Genomic DNA, 16,812 nt, shown 5'->3' with positions numbered 1-16,812 from the left:
ACCTCTCCAATCTATCCTCATAACTGAAGTTTCTCATCCCTGGAACCATTCTGATAAACCTCTCCTGCACACTCTCTCCAATGTGTTCCTATCCTTCCTCTAATGTGACCCCCAGAACTGTACACAATATTCCAGCTGAGGTCTAACTGGTACCTTGTATAAGTTCAGTATAACCTCCCTGCTCTTGTATGCTATGTCCCTATTAATAAAGCCTAGAATACTATATACTTTAACTGCTCTCTCCACCTGTCCTGCTGTCTTCAATGACTTATGCATTCATACATCACGGTCCCTCTGCTACAGCAGAATTTTACCCTTTATTTTATATTAAAATTGAAATTGTCCAAAAGGCAGGATTTGGAGGGTCACAGATATCTCAGAGGGTTGAAGTGCTGGAGAAGATTACAGAGATAAGGAGGCTCAAGACCCTTTGTCAGGGGTCGTCCAGACTTGAACTGTTGGCTCTATTCTCTCTCCACAGAGACTGCCGGACGTGCTGAGATTTTTCAGCTTTTTCTGTTTTTGTTTCAGATTCTAGCAGCTGCGGTATTTAGCTTTTATCACATTGCTGTGGGTCTGGAGTCACATGGAGAGCAGACTGGGTAAAGATGCCAGATTTCATTTCTTAGAGGACAGTAAGTCAGTTAGATGGGCTCTCATAACAATGTAATAGCTTTATGGTCACGTTTACCAGTGACAGCTCTGTCATTCCCAGATTTTTAAAAGAAAACGGAATTGAAACTCTAATTGGTGGCTTGCTGGAAATGGAAAATTATAATCCCTAGATTATTATAATCCCTAAATTATAATCTCTGGATTATGAGGCCAGTTACCTGGATTTCTAGTCTACTAAGATAGTCATTAGACCAGCTTATCTCCAGTAACGTGGGATTTTTTACAGCTGGAGGATGGTATATCTGATAGGACAGCATTCCCTCAGCAGTGCCCTGAACTGCTGGTCAAAATGATGCACTGTGTGTCCTGGAGTGAGACTTGAACCCATGGCATTCTGGCTCAGTCATGAGGTTGCCAAGGGACTGTGCTCAGAACATTTCCTCTTCATATACTTCACTCTCTGTGTCATGATTTGTTCCTTACTGATACACATTTAAAACATCTATAAATTGTACCTTCATTATTTGCCATTCAGTTTTACAATGTCAACAGTCACAGAGCAGTTGCATCCTCTAGCCAGCAGGTGGCACTCAGCTCACAATTTTATGTTTTATTAGTTGCATTAAGCCCCAGAAATCTGGTAAATCAAAGAAGCCATCCTCTATGGACAAGCCCTCCGTACCGGCATATCCACATCATGACCCCAGGAATCTGGCCAGCGGCCCAGCTGATGTTCCTGCTCCACATGAGCCTCTTCCCATCCCTTGCCATCTAACACTATCCTTCTATTCCTTTCTCCCTCGTGTTTATCCAGCTTCCTGTTATCTATACCGTTCGCCTCAACCATTTCTTATGGGTAACGATATTCACATCCTCACCACACTCTGGACGATGAAGTTTCTCCTGAATTCCTTACACAGTTTATTAGAAACTATCTTATAGCCAAGTGTTTGAAACCCCTTCAAGGGGGAATCATCTCCTCTACCCTACCAAACCCTTTCAACATCTTACAACCTCGATCAGTTACCCCCTCCCGTCTAGAGGCCCATTCGATCTTTCTGATGGTTCCAACCTCTCAGTTCTGGGATCATTCTTGATAATCTTTTTTTTAATGTTAACTCCAGTGTCTTATTACAACATGGAACTTACATCAATGCTCCACCGTCAACTAACCAAGGTTTGATACAAGGGGAACACAACCCGGAAACAAAACATGGCCTCATTAATCTGCATTGCTACGTTAATGATCTTTTACTGAGGGATCTCTGTACTGCATGATCCTTGATTTGATCTGATTTATCATTGTCATGTGTATTATTATACAGTCGGTGGCACAGTGGTTAGCACTGCTGCCTCACGGCTCTAGGGGTTTGGGTTCAATTCCCAGCTTGGGTCACTATCTGTGTGGAGTTTGCACGCTCTCCCTGTGTCTGCGTGGGTTTCCTCTGGGTGCTCCGGTTTCCTCCTACAGTCCGAAAGACACGCTGGTTAAGGTGCATTGACCTGAACAGGTGGTAGACTGTGGCGACCAGGGGAATTTTACAGTAACTTCATTGCAGTGTTAATGCAAGCCTTACTTGTGACTAATGAAAAAAGTATTTTTTCTTGCGCACTATACAGACAGACCGTACTGTTCATGGGGAAGGAAAGGAGAGAGTACAGTGTTACAGTCATTGCTAGGCTGTAGAGAAAGATCAACTTAATGCAAGATAAGTCCATTCAAAAGTCTGACGGCAGCAGTCTGTCCCATTTCGAATCTTATTACCAAAGCAATATTTGGCCTCTGTAAATTTTATAGAAAAACTGGAACATTCCAATAATCAGCAATTTGTTTCTTATGAAATAAATTTTTCAGAACCAGACAACTGAAGCTTCACAATTGCCCGTTTTCTGTCTAAAATGCTCTCAATCTGGCGGACGACAGCTACTTGCGTGTTCCAGCACGCTGAGATACGCAAAGACCACGGCACAGAATGACACACTGTTAGATAGATCCGTGTGTCAGATAGAAAGTCTTTCCTGATGTTTTTATTGACCAAAGTCGAATAGTGGAACCTCCCTGACTACACTCAAAAATAACAACACAGTCATCTTGTCCCAGTTGGGGAAAAGTGGAAGTTGCTTTTTGTACAGTTGCCACTGGTCTGTTTAGAAGTTTGTTGCACATCTGCTAACATCTGCTTTGAATCTTCTTGTGTTGTAATTGTAAGCTGTGATCGAGATAAATACCATCCTCTGAAAGGGATTGACCAATAATATAATACACACGGGATTTCCAGCAATGAGAATATAAACATCAAGACACTTCCTTCATGACAAAAAAATGCACAGACACACAACCTTTCAGGAAAGGAGAGAATGAAAATGACCAGAGCAGTGGGAGAGATCCAGCAAGTGTAAAACTGTGCTGAGGATCGAGGGACTTGTGGCTTACTTTAACTTTGACAAATCAAACGTGACATCTGGAGTGTGTAGCCTGGGCCAGGATGTGAATGTGTCAGGGAGAGAGCAGAAGCAGTTTACTAGGATGGTTCCAGGGATGAGAAACTTCAGTTAAGACCAGGGTTCAGGGAGGCAGATTCCAGCGCAAAGAAGGCAAGTGTCTTTATGATAAAACACAGCCTTCACAATTAATTGGACCATAAGACATAGGAGCAGAATTAGGCCACTCGGTCCATCGAGTCTGCTCTGCTGTTCCATCATGGCTGATATTTTTCTCATCCCCATTCTCCTGCCTTCTCCCCATAACCCCGAACCCCCTATTAATCAATAACCTATCTATCTCTGTCTTAAAGACACTCTCTGACCTGGCCTCCACAGCCTTCCGCAGCAAAGTTCCACAGATTCACCATCCTCTGGCTGAAGAAATTCCTCCTCATCTCTGTTTTAAAGGATTGTCCCTTTAGCCGGAGGTTGTGCCCTCTGGTTTTAGTTTTTCCTACTAGTGGAAACATCCTCTCCATTTCCACTCTATCCAGGGCCTCGCAGTATCCTGTAAGTTTCAATAAGATCCCCTCCTCATCCTTCTAAACTCCAACGATCACAGACCCGGAATCCTCAACCGTTCCTCATACAACAAGCTGTTCATTCCAGGGATCATTCTTGTGAATCTCCTCTGGACCCTTTCCAAGGCCAGCACATCCCTTCTTAGGTTTCCAGTGCCTTACCTCTTGGGGTCAGGAAAGATGTGAAGGCATCAGATAGGAGGCAGAAAAAATTCCCAAGAGTGGTTCCCAGATCTCCAGTCACGGAGCTCAATTGGAGAATTACTGCAGATGCTGGAACCTGGAAAATCTCAGCAGGTCTGGCAGCATCTGTAAGGAGAGAAAAGAGCTGACGTTCCAAGTCCAGATGACCCTTTGTCAAAGAGGACTCAATTGGAGAACTGTTTTCAGGAGAGGTTTGAGTTGAGACCAAACAGAGAGACTGAAAATCATGAGAGGTCTGGGCAGGGTAGATGAGGAGAACCTGTTCCCGTTGATGGAAGGGTTTGGCTGGTTGTGTGAAGGAGGAGCTGGGAGGGGGTGTGACAAAGAAACGTCTCACCAGAAAACTCCCACCCGTCTGAACCTGAAGCTGCTTCTCTCATCAGCAGAATGTGACGTTTGCTATCAGTGACTTTGTTGGTGAGGTCTGGCAGTGAAATTCCCTGCACCATCTCCCCAATGGGCTCCTACATGCCCCGACTTCCCTGCACCTTTATCATGGGAGACGCCAGAGCCCCGCCCCACCCTGTCCTTGCCCCAGTTGAGGCACTTAAGTGGCCAATGAATGACCAATGATGGGCTCAGCCTTGGTTTTTAGGGAGGGGGGAGTATGGGTTTGTGTCTCCGTCAACAGCTTCCTTTCAACATGGAGCACCTCCAACCCTGGCAAATGTCTGGCGTGTGTGTGTGTGTGTGTGTGTGTGTGTGTGTGTGTGTGTGTGTGTGTGTGTGTGTGTGTGGTCTATCCACAGAAACTCCCAACATCTGGGAAATGCTGGTCCATACATCTGTACTGCACCTGTGCACCAGTTCATCTTTCTCTAACTGTTTTCCAACCATCTTAATGTATTTTATATAAATCCTCCATCGCCTCACCCTGACCATCTCTGGAATCTCCCCAACCCCACAAGCCCTCACCTTCTCTGTATTCTGCTGACTGTGGCCTCTTTACCATCGCCAATCTCCATCCCTCCATCATCGGTGGCCGTGGCTTCAACTGCCCAGATCTCAAAACCTCCCGAATATCCTCCCCCCAAACTCTGGGTCAATATTTCCTCTCAGAATCTTTGACAAAGCTTTTGGTCAGCTGCCCCAATACCTCTTCATGTGGCTCAGTGTCAAATTATGTACAATAAGGAATCCCGTGAAGCACACTGGGAATGTTCGTTATGTTAAAAGGTGCTACAGAAATGCAGGTTAGTGTCAGTTTTCTTGTAAGGAAATTTGGCATGTCCGCTACGACTCTCACCAACTTTTACAGGCGCCCCATGGAAAGCATTCTTTCTGGTTGTATCACAGCTTGGTCTGGGCTCCTGCTCTGCCCAAGACCGCAAGGAACTGCAAAAGGTTGTGAACGTAGCCCAATCCATCACACAAACCAGCCTCCCATCCACTGACTCTGTCTACACTTCCCACTGCCTCGGCAAAGCAGCCAACATCATGAAGAACCCCACACACCCCGGACATTCTCTCTTCCACCTTCTTCCTTCAGGAAAAAGCTACAAAAGTCTGAGGTCACGTACCAACCGATTCAAGAACAGCTTCCTCCCTGCTGCTGTCAGACTTTTGAATGGACCTACCTCGCATTAAGTTTCTCTACACCCCTAGCTATGACTGTAACACTACATTCTGCACTCTCTCCTTTCCTTCTCCATGAACGGTATGCTTTGTATAGCTCGCGAGAAACAATATTTTTCACTGTATGTTAATAGATGTGACAATAATAAATCAAATCAAATATATTCCCAGACAATGTTGTGAAATTTGACTGAAATCTAAACCTCGTGTCACAGTTCCTCTCCCAATCCTGATGGTCCGATTCCGCACACAAAGCTCATTTTGAAATTCATCTTTTTATTTCCACAGCTTGGATGAAAGCCCAGGGCGGATCCTCAGTTCCCTCCCTCTCGCAGTGAGCTACGGGCAGTGAGAAATTCCCCTGGACACTGGGATGTCAGTTCCCGTCCTGCCACTTGAGAAGGGGACAGTTTGCTTCGTGTACGCAGCTTGCTTGCAACCTCTAGTGGCGAAGGCAGGATAATGAATAAAACTCCAGGAGTGAAGACAGAAAGCTCCGGAAACACACTGTGGGTCCGGCACCACCCCGTGCCCCCCAGTTCCACTGACCCCGTGCCCCCCCCCCCCCCCCCCCCCCCGGTTCCACTGACCCCCTGTGCCCTGGTTCACTGACCCCCCTGTGCCCTGGTTCACTGACCCCCCTGTGTGCCTCCAGCACAGCCCTTCCTCACTGGTCTCAGCTTTCCGCTGATTACACCCCACCCTCCCCATGCCACCCTGCACCCTTCCTCCACCCATCCCCCACCCCAGCCCCGCCACCCCACCCTATCCCGTGCCCTGTGTATGGTCACACTATTATAGAAAGGATATTATTAAACTAGAGAGAGTGCAAAAGAGATTTACTAGGACGCTACCGGGACTTGATGGTTTGAGTTATAAGGAGAGGCTGGATAGACTGGGACTTTTTTTCTCTGGAGCGTAGGAGGCTGAGGGGTGATCTTATAGAGGTCTATAAAATAATGAGGGGCACAGATCAGCTAGATGGTTAATATCTTTTCCCAAAGGTAGGGGAGCCTAAAACTAGAGGGCATAGGTTTAAGGTGAGAGGGGAGAGATACAAAAGTGTCCAGAGGGGCAGTTTTGTCACACAGAGGGTGGTGAGTGTCTGGAACGAGCTGCCAGAGGTAGTAGTAGAAGTGGGTACAATATTGTCTTTTAAAAAGCATTTAGGCAGCTACATGGGTAAGATGGGTATAGAGGGATTTGGGCCAAATGTGGACAATTGGGATTCGCTAAAAACTGGGCAACTATAAACCTTTATGACTCTATGATCTCCAGCCATCCCCCTGCCACCTTGCACCCTCCCCCCGTCATCCTCCATCCTCCCTTCACCCGACACATCCATACATTCCTTCCCTTTCAGTTCCAAAGCTGTGGCTGATATTCATTTACATCCAGCTCCTTCTGCTCCTGTACCCTTTTACCCCTTATTTTATATTGTCGCTCTATGTTCTTCCTCCCAAAATGCATCACCTCGCACTTCTCCACATTAAACTCCATCTGCCGCCTATCTGCCACTCCATCAACTTGTCTCTGTCCTTTTGAAGTTCTACACTATAGTCTTCTCAGTTTACAATACTTCCAAGTTTTGTGTCATCCACAAACTTTGAAACTGTCCCCTGCACATCAAGATCAAGATTGTTAATATATATCAGAAAAAGCAAGGTTCCCAATACCAACCCCTGGGGAATTCCACAACATACCTGCCTCCAGCCTGAAAAATATCCATTCACCATTACTCTGTTTTCTATTACTCATTAATTTTATACCCACATTGCTAGTTGTCCCTTTAATTCCATACACTAACTTTTCTTACAAGTCTGTTGTGTGGCACAGTATTGAATGCCTTCTGAAAGTCCATGTACACCGCATTAACAACATTATCCTCATTGATCCTCTGTTACCTCCTCAAAACACTCCAGCAAGTTAATGAAACACAAGTTCTCCTCTCAAAACCCATGCTGCCCCTTCCTAATCCACCCACATTTTTGATCATTGGCAGAATTGAGCAGTGAGAGTGAAAAATCGAGCAACTATCAGTGAGATGAGAGAGTAACAGGATGGTTCCACCGAACCTTCAAACCAAAAGCAGCCCGAGGATGGTTTGAAAGGACCGAGAGAGGAAAAGGAGTGAGGGACTAATGGAAAATTATACAATCCCTACAGTGCAGTAGGAGGCCATTCAGCCCATCGTGTCTGTACAGACCCCGATCCCGACTAGGCCCTATCCCCCATAACCCCATGCATTTACCCGAGCTAGTCCCCCCAACAATTTATCGTGGCCAATCCACCTAACTGCACATCTTTGGACCGTGGGAGGAAACCGGAGCACGCGGAGGAAACCCATGCAGACACCGGGAGAACATGCAAACTCCACACAGACAATGACCCAAGCCAGGAATCGAACCCGGATCCCTGGCGCTGTGGGGCAGCAGTGCTAACCACTCTGCCACCCCAAATGTCTTTTGAAAATGCCTTTCAAATGCCAGTCTCAGGCATGAGGAGCCAAATAAAATCAGATATACCTCACTGATCCCAGGTCCACCGCGCCGACCCCAGGTCCTCGGCACCCATCCCAGGTCCACCGCGCTGATCTCAGATCCCCGGCACCGATCTCAGGTCCTCCGTATCTGAGCGTTCCAGCTCAGTAACTGCCCAGTGCTGTGGCTGCACCTCAGGAGAGTCCTTCACACCAACATATTGACTAGGATTGCTGATTGGATATAATCCTGGATCACACGATCAGCTATCTGATCAGGCTCCTCTTGACACAGTTATTTTCCCGGTTAATAAACAAGACCAAATACAAACGGAACGGTTCCGTTTGACTCAGTGACTTTACTTTCTTCCAGGTTTCCATCGAAAGAAGAGTCCATTTGGCCCATCGTGCCTGTACTTGCTCAGCGGAAGAGTTATCAGACTGAGCACCATCTTCCTCTCCTCCTTGTACGTATCCCTGTAAATTCCTCAGCCCAGACTCCGTGCAGCTCCTTTAGAAACACGAGGTAGGTTTGCCTACCCCAGTCCGACACCAGCAACTCCACATTTCCAAAAACGATCGATGTGTCAGCATTGTGTCAACTCTTTAGGTCGAGGGTCACCGAGCCCGACCTCTCTCAAAGTGGGAAATACTATTCCAACGCCATCTCTCGCAACCTTTTGCCAATAATCCGAAATCCAACCCCATTGCTCGTACCGGTGTCCAGGGCATTAATTCCTGCAGGCTCTGTCAGTAAGAAGTCTCACAACATCAGGTTAAAGTCCAACTGGACGCTCAGTGACCTCAGTTGCACGCAGTAACAAGCAGAGCTTCAAAAGCGCTGACTGCGCGTGCCGAGCTGATCTGATCGGGTGCTTTCGAGAGTTGCTGCTTTTCAGCAAAACGAACCTTCCAGACCACCTCCCCCCCCCCCAACCAACCCCCCAGGCCGAGGAGGCAGAGGCACCAAAGTTTCTCTGACTCAGTGGCGACCTCTTCTGGCCCCGGTTACAGTTACAGCCAGGGAACAGAAATCAGGCTCTCCGCAGTGTGACACAACCATTGAGGAACTCTCGGGAAAGTGACAGTTCTTCTCGCAAAAGGAAATGGTTTTTAAGGTGATTGTAAAAAAGCGAGAAGTGCCACGAGGGAAAACTTCTTTACGCAATCTGGGACGTGCCGCCTGGTAGGCGAAGACTCAAAGTTAGCTTTCAACAGGGAACTGAAGATATCGAAGTAAAAATAAATCAATCTTTGATTTGATTTATTATTGTCACACGTATTAACATGCAGTGCAAAGTATTGTTTCTTGCGCACTGTACAGACAAAGCATACCGTTCATAGAGAAGGAAATGAGACAGTGCGGAATGTAGTGTTACAGTCACAGCTGAGGTGTAGAGAAAGATCAACTTAATGCGAGGTAGGTCCATTCAACAGTCTGACAACAGCAGGGAAGAAGCTGTTCTTGAGTCGGTTGGTACGTGACCTCAGACTTTTGTATCCTTTTCCCAATGGAAGGTGGTGGAAGGGAGAATGTCCGGGATGTGTGGGGCCCTTAATTATGCCGGCTGCTTTTCCGAGGCAGCGGGAAGTGTAGACAGAGTCAATGGATGGGAGGCTGGTTTGCCTGATGGATTGGGCTACATTCATGACCTTTTGCAATTCCTTGTGGTCTTGGGCAGAGCAGGAGCCCAGACCGAGCTGTGATACAACCTGAAAGAATGCTTTCTAAGGTGCACCTGTAAAAGTTGGTGAGAGTCGTAGCGGACATGCCAAATTTCTTTAGTCTTCCGAAAAAATATAGAGTCAGCATGAGGGGACCAGGACAGACTGTTGGTGATGTGGACACCTAAAAACGTGAAGATCTCAACCCTTTCGCTTCTGGGATGTGGATGGTGAGCTGCCTTCTTGAATAGTTTCGTCCCTGGAGGTGTAGGTGCAGCCACAGTGCCAGGGTTTTGATCCAACGACAGGGAAGGAATGGCAATATATTTCCAAGTCAGGATGGTGAGTGACTCGGAGGGGAACCTCCAGGTGGTGATGTTTCCCAGGTGTCTGCAGCCCTTGTCCTTCGAGATGCAGCGGTCGTGGCTTTGGAAGGTGTTGTTGAATGAACCTTGGCGAGTTGCAGATAGTGCACACGGCTGCTACCGAGCGTTGGTGGTGGAGGGAGTGAATGTTTGTGGAAGGGTTGGCAATCGCAGCAGGCTGCTTTGTCCTGGATGGTGTTGGGCTTGTTGAGTGTTATTGGAGGTGCACTCACCCAGACAAGCGGGGAGTATCCATCACATTTTAGACGATGGACAGGCTCTGGGGAGTCAGGAAGTGAGTTAAATGCCACAGGATTCCTGACCTTTGACCTTCTCTCATAGCCACTGTGTTTATATGGCTAGTTTAAAGGATGTGAGGCAACCCAACCCTCCCAGGTAGCACATTCCACCCTGTCGCCACCCTCTGGGTAAAAATGTTTCCCTCACAGTCCCCCTAAACCTCCTGTCCCTCACCTTGAACCTACGTCCCCTCGTGACTGACCCTTCAACTGAGGGGAACAGCTGCTCCTTATCCACTCTGTCCGTGTCCCTCATCATCTCGAACACCTCGATCAGGTCACCCCTCAGTCTTCTCCGCTCCAATGAAAACAACCCAAGCCTACCCAACCTCTCTTCACAACTTAAATGTCCATCCCAGGCAGCATCCTGGAGAATCTCCTCTGCACCCCCTCCAGGGCAATCACATCCCTAACAAGTCACGTGAGCACAAAAACAAATGTTTCGATAGTTATCACCCCCCCCCAGAGAATGGTCCTGGGTTGTTCCCTTGGAGTTAATCTGGACCTGACCCCTCCCTTCAATCCAAAATGTACAGCACAACATGTCAGACTGCGTTACACACATTATCCCGAAGCTGCAAAAATAAAATATTGTTTCCTTTACAGAATCAGAGGGAAGCCATTGTCCACGTCTCGCCTGCACTGCGCCAGGGGTCTGGGTTCGATTCCCAGCTTGGATCACTGTCCGTGTGGAGTTTGCACCTCCTCCCCATGTCTGTGTGGGATTCCACCGGGTGCTCCGGTTTCCTCCCACAGTCCGAAAGACTTGCTGGTTAGGTGCATTGACCCAAAAAGGGGCAAACTGTAGCAAGTATGGATTTTTACAGTAACTTCATTGTAGTGTTAATGTAAGCCTACTTGTGGCACTAATAGATAAATCAGTAAGTAAACTAAAATCTACCGGCTCTTTGAGAGAGTTATTCTATTGGTCCCATTCACTATAAGCCAGCACCCTTTCCCCAACACTAATTTATCCATTTCCCTTTTGAAATTTATTATTGATCAGTCAGAGTCGACACGTCCCTGTGAAAGGGAGATCGTGTTTAACTCATTCAGGGGAGTTCACTGAGAAAGTAACAGGCAAAGTAGTGTGGTTGGATTCTCAAAAGGCATTTGATAATCTGCCAAAGATTACTCTACAAGAGAAGAGCTCGTGCTCTCGTGGGGAACACATTAGCGTTGAGAGAGGACTGGCTCATTCATGGGACACAGAGAGTAGGCATAAATAGGTCTCGTTCAGATTGGAAAGCTGGAACGCGTGGAGTGTCACAGGGATCCGTACTCAGCTATTTACAATCTACATCAATGGTTTTAATGAAGGGGTTGAACATACGATTGCTAAACTTGCTGATGACAGCTGGGTAGGACACAACTGCAATCATATCATATCCACGTGTACCTATTTGCACTGTTAATTCATCTACCTTATTGCGAATGCTCCATGCCTTCAGATACAACGTCTAAATGCCAGTCTTTTTAACTTTTCTAGATAGAATCATAGGCCGGAATTCTACCACCCGGCCCAGCATGGAATCGGAGCGGACAAGGGTCGGACAATGGAAATATCCGTTGACCTCGGATAGGAATTTCCGATCTCGCTCGAGCGAGGCTGTAATTTCCCGCCCACAGACACCCGACAGTGCAGGAGGAGGCCATTTGGCCCACTGAGTCTGCGCCAACTCTCCAAGAGGTCACCTCAACCAGACCCACTTCCCATCCCATTCTCATAACTCCATACATTTATCATGGCTAATCCCCCTAACCTGCACAACTTTACACACTAGGGGCAATTTAACATGGCCAATCCACCTAACCCGCACATCTTTGGAGTGTGGGAGGAAACCGGAGCACCCGAAGGAAACCCACGCAGACACGGGGAGAATGTGCCCCCATCGGCAAAGCCACCTCAGCGGAGAACATTGAATTCCATCTCACACAGCAATACACCATTTGTCAAAGTTATTTCAACACCAGCCGTTACATGAAAAAGTTTATTGCTGAGGTTAAAACAACGCTAATCCAACGCTTTATAAATGGGGCACAGAGTTGAGGGGAGGTGATGGCCCAGTGGTATTATCACTAGACTATCCATCCAGAAACTCAGTTAATATTCTGTGGACCCGGTTCGAATCCCACCACGGCAGATGGTGGAATTTGAATTCAATAAAAAATATCTGGAATTAAGAATCTACTGTTGACCATCAAACAATTGTCGATTGTTGGGAAAAACCCATTTGGTTCATTAATATCCTTTAGGGAAGGAAATCTGCTGTCCTTACCCGGTCTGGCCTACATGTGACCCCAGAGCCACAGCAATGTGGTTGATTCTCAACTGCCCTCCAAGGGTAACGAGGGATGGGCAATAAATACTGGCCCAGCCAGTGACACCTATGGCCCACAAATGAATGAAACAGTAGTGCAAACGCGAGGAAAGTTGTGATGAAACTTTATAAAACACAGTTTGGGCCTCAACTGGGATATGTTAGCTAATTCTAGACACTGGGCTTTAGGAAGGACCTAAGGGAATTAGTGGGAGTGCAGGAAAAATTGACAAGAATGGTTCTAGGGTTGAGGAATGTTAGTTCTGGATTGGAGAAGCGGCGGCTGTTCCTTAGAGAAAGTTGAGAGGAGATTTGACCGAGGGATTCAGTCGGGAAGGGTCTGGGGAGGGAGGAAGTGGCAGAAGTGACTGAGGAGCGGCGAAACCGATTGGAGGGAGTGGGTTTTATGGGACGTGCGATTTGTAAGTAATCTCCCCTTACCTGATAGAGTTACACTTCCGATTTTCTGCCTTCATCAAGATTCCTATTTCACTCAGAGGGACCATTGTGTAGATCTTCAACCTGCAGAAGGGGGGGAGGGTTACAGAATCAGACACACACACTGATATAAATACAAAACACAAACCACTGCAAACACTCCGCAGGCAAGGCAGCTACTGTGGAAAAACAGAGTTAACGTTTTAATCCTGACAAGGGAAACATTAACTCTCTCTGTCTCCCCCCGTCCCTGTCTCTCTCCCTCTCTCTCTCTCTCCCCGTCCCTCTCCCTCCGTCCCTCTCCCCACACGGATCTCTTGTGTTTCCAGTATTTTTTGATTTTTATTTCAGATTTCAGACATCCAAAAGATTTTGCTTTTATTCTGGTTACCTGAAGAATTGATCCAATAGCTGGTGGATTTTCCGGGTAGGTCACTCACATTCATGATGTTCAAGCTCTCATTTACTTGGGCATTTATAAATTACATCGTTAACAAATTAAATACTGTTTACAGCACAGAACGGAGCCATTCACTCCGGGTGGTCAACACTTCACATAAACCTCCTCTTCCTCCTTCACTCCATCAGCGTTTCTCTCGATCCTGCTCTCCCCCTCACAATTACCCAGCTTCCCTCTTCAATGTATCAATACCATTCACCTCAACCACTCCCCGTGGGAGCGAGTCCCACATTCTCCCCACTCCCCGTGGGAGCGAGTCCCACATTCTCCCCACTCCCCGTGGGTGCAAGTCCCACATTCTCCCCACTCCCCGTGGGAGCGAGTCCCACATTCTCCCCACTCCCCGTGGGATCGAGTCCCACATTCTCCCCACTCCCCGTGGGAGCGAGTCCCACATTCTCCCCACTCCCCGTGGGAGCGAGTCCCACATTCTCCCCACTCCCCGTGGGAGCGAGTCCCACATTCTCCCCACTCCCCGTGGGAGCGAGTCCCACATTCTCCCCACTCCCCGTGGGAGCGAGTCCCACATTCTCCCCACTCCCCGTGGGAGCGAGTCCCACATTCTCCCCACTCCCCGTGGGAGCGAGTCCCACATTCTCCCCACTCCCCGTGGGAGCGAGTCCCACATTCTCCCCACTCCCCGTGGGATCGAGTCCCACATTCTCCCCACTCCCCGTGGGAGCGAGTCCCACATTCTCCCCACTCCCCGTGGGAGCGAGTCCCACATTCTCCCCACTCCCCGTGGGAGCGAGTCCCACATTCTCCCCACTCCCCGTGGGAGCGAGTCCCACATTCTCCCCATTCCCCGTGGGAGCGAGTCCCACATTCTCCCCACTCCCCGTGGGAGCGAGTCCCACATTCTCCCCACTCCCCGTGGGAGCAAGTCCCACATTCTCAAGATCCTGTTTTCCTGAAGGGTGAGAATCTCTCTGGTGTTTTGGGAAGCTGGCTTGTATTCAAACTGTTCAAATTGAATCCAGAGAACTGCAGATTTCAACCAAAGGACTCAAATTCCCTGACGTGAGCCTTAGTCGATGCTGTATTGAACCTGTTTAAAGGGTTGTTTATGGAGATTGGTGATTGGGACAGCTTATATGCATTCATTAACGGCTATACATTATTGTGGCTGTTTTGTTGTTGTTTGTAATTGATAAAAGGTATTTGTTAATTTTCTTTCCATACATGTGAAAAGCTCCCTAGTGGCTCATTTGAATCAACCAGAAATGAAACCTATCATGCTTATCCTAGCCAAATTCAAGATGTAAAACTTTCGATCCAGGTGGGTTCCATTAAACACTTAGGAGTTTCCGACCTGAACAATAACAGACTCCACACAGACAGTGACCCAAGCTGGGAATCGAACCTCGCGCCGTGAGGCAGCAGTGCGAACCACTGCGCCATCATTCCATCCCATACATAGTGTAATATAGTGAATGTTTCTTGTTTAATAAATGTCTTATCTTTTTGTGATGAGTCAGCTGCCAACCCCTGTGAATCTGTTCAGTAAATAACCTCCACGCTTTTTCTAAAAAGATGATGATTTATCAAACCAAGTTCCAATCTGGAATCTGATTTATCCAATAATAATACCTGTTGGAATAATAACAATCTCTGAAATGGAACCTGTACATGCTGACATCACAGTAAACTTTAGGAGTATTGATAGGCAGAGGGATCTGGGTGTACAGGTACACAGGGCATTGAAAGGGGCAATGCAGGTAGAGAAGGCGGTCTTGCCTTCATCGGCCAGGGCATTGTATTTAAAAATTGGCAAGTCATGTTGCAGCTTTATAGAACCTTAGTTAGGCCGCACTTGGAATATTGCGTTCAATTCTGGTCGCCACACTACCAGAAAATAGAACATTACAGCGCAGTACAGGCCCTTCGGCCCTCCATGTTGCGCCGACCAGTGGAACCAATCTAATGACCCTCTAACCTAAGCTATTCCAATGTTATCCATATGCCTATCCACTGACCATTTGAACGCCTTTAAAGTTGGCGAGTCCACAACTGCTGCAGGCAGGGCATTCCACACCCTTACTACCCTGCGGTGTAAGGATATGGAAGCTTTGGGGAGGGTGCAGAAAAGGTTCACCAGGATGTTGCCCTGGTATGGAGGGCATTAACTATGAGGAGAGGTTGGAGAAACTTGGTTTGTTCTCAGTGGAATGACAAGGTTGAGGGGCGACCTGAGAGAAGTCTACAAGATTATGAGAGGCATGGACAGAGTGGATAGTCAGAAAGTTTTTCCCAGGGTAGAAGAGTCAATTACTAGGGGGGCACAGGTTTATGGTGCGAGGGGTACGTTTTAAAAGAGATGTATGAGGCAAGTTTTTACACAGAGGGTGGTGGGTGCCTGGAACTCGTTGCCGGGGGAGGGAGTGGAAGCAGATACGGTAGCGACTTTTAAGGGGTGTCTTGACAAATACATGAATAGGATGGGAATAGAGGGATATGGTCCCCAGAAGAGTAGGGGGTTTTAGTTTAGTCAGACAGCATGGTCGGTGCAGGCTTAGAGGGCCAAAGGGCCTGTTCCTGTGCTGTAATTTTCTTTGCTCTTTAATAGAGTAAAGATACATATCCTGGGCTGTTTCTGATCATCTGATTTTCTTACCAGGTCAAAAGAATCTTCAAAAATAAGTTAATGCTTGAAATTTGGCATCAAAATAAATTAACTTACTGAATGAACTTTACATACGAATACAAATACCCTTTCCACGGTACTAACCCAAACAGGCACAAGGGTGTGGCAACTAGGGGGTTTTCACACTTACTTCATTGCGGTGTTAATGTAAATCTACTTCTGACACTAATAAATAAACTTTAAACTTAAAAAGATAAAGTTGCACAATCCCAGATGACCATAAGCTGTTCCCCCCCCTTTGAGGGCAGGAGCTGACTGGAGTGATTTAACCTGAGGGTCCTCACTCCCCAGGCGAGGGGCAAGGTTGGGAAGGAGGAGTCTTCATGAACAACCTCAGCCGGCACGGAAACCGAACCCGCGCTGTTGGCATCGTTCGGCATTACAAACCAGCCATCCAGCCAACAGAGCGGAACTGGCACCCCCATTCACCGAGAGAACTCGGAACACCCGAATTCGGAGCAGTGTAGGCCATTCGGCCCCTCAAGCCCAATTCACCAATCAACGTGACCATGGATAATCTGAATGTAACCTCAACCCCGCTCACCCCCAATGACCTTTCACCCCCTTGTTAATCAAGAATTTATCTCACTCTGCCTTAAAAATATTCAAAGATTCCACACCCACCGCCTTTTGAGGAAGAAAGTTCCAGAGACTCTCAAACTGGAGTTAAACTAGACTCTCATCTCTGTCTTAAATGAGCGACCCCCTGGTTCTAGATTCTCCCACAAAGTTCTAGATTTCC

General features: G+C 47.4%; 1 protein-coding gene across 1 annotated transcript in view; it reads right to left on the bottom strand.

The window, feature by feature from the left end:
• Window positions 1-16,812, bottom strand: part of znhit6 (zinc finger HIT-type containing 6) — a 44,024-nt gene that overhangs the window by 3,553 nt on the left and 23,659 nt on the right. Inside the window, exon 8 of the mRNA XM_080195091.1 lies at window positions 12,970-13,050. Coding sequence (XP_080051217.1) covers window positions 12,970-13,050 — 81 coding nt within the window. The remainder of the gene's footprint in view (window positions 1-12,969; window positions 13,051-16,812) is intronic.

This window comes from Carcharhinus amblyrhynchos, chromosome 9 (assembly GCF_965287045.1).
Source record: "Carcharhinus amblyrhynchos chromosome 9, sCarAmb.v2.hapA, whole genome shotgun sequence".
Taxonomy (NCBI): domain Eukaryota; kingdom Metazoa; phylum Chordata; class Chondrichthyes; order Carcharhiniformes; family Carcharhinidae; genus Carcharhinus; species Carcharhinus amblyrhynchos.
Note: the sequence above shows the minus strand (reverse complement) of the source record. Positions and strands in the feature narration are given on the sequence as shown.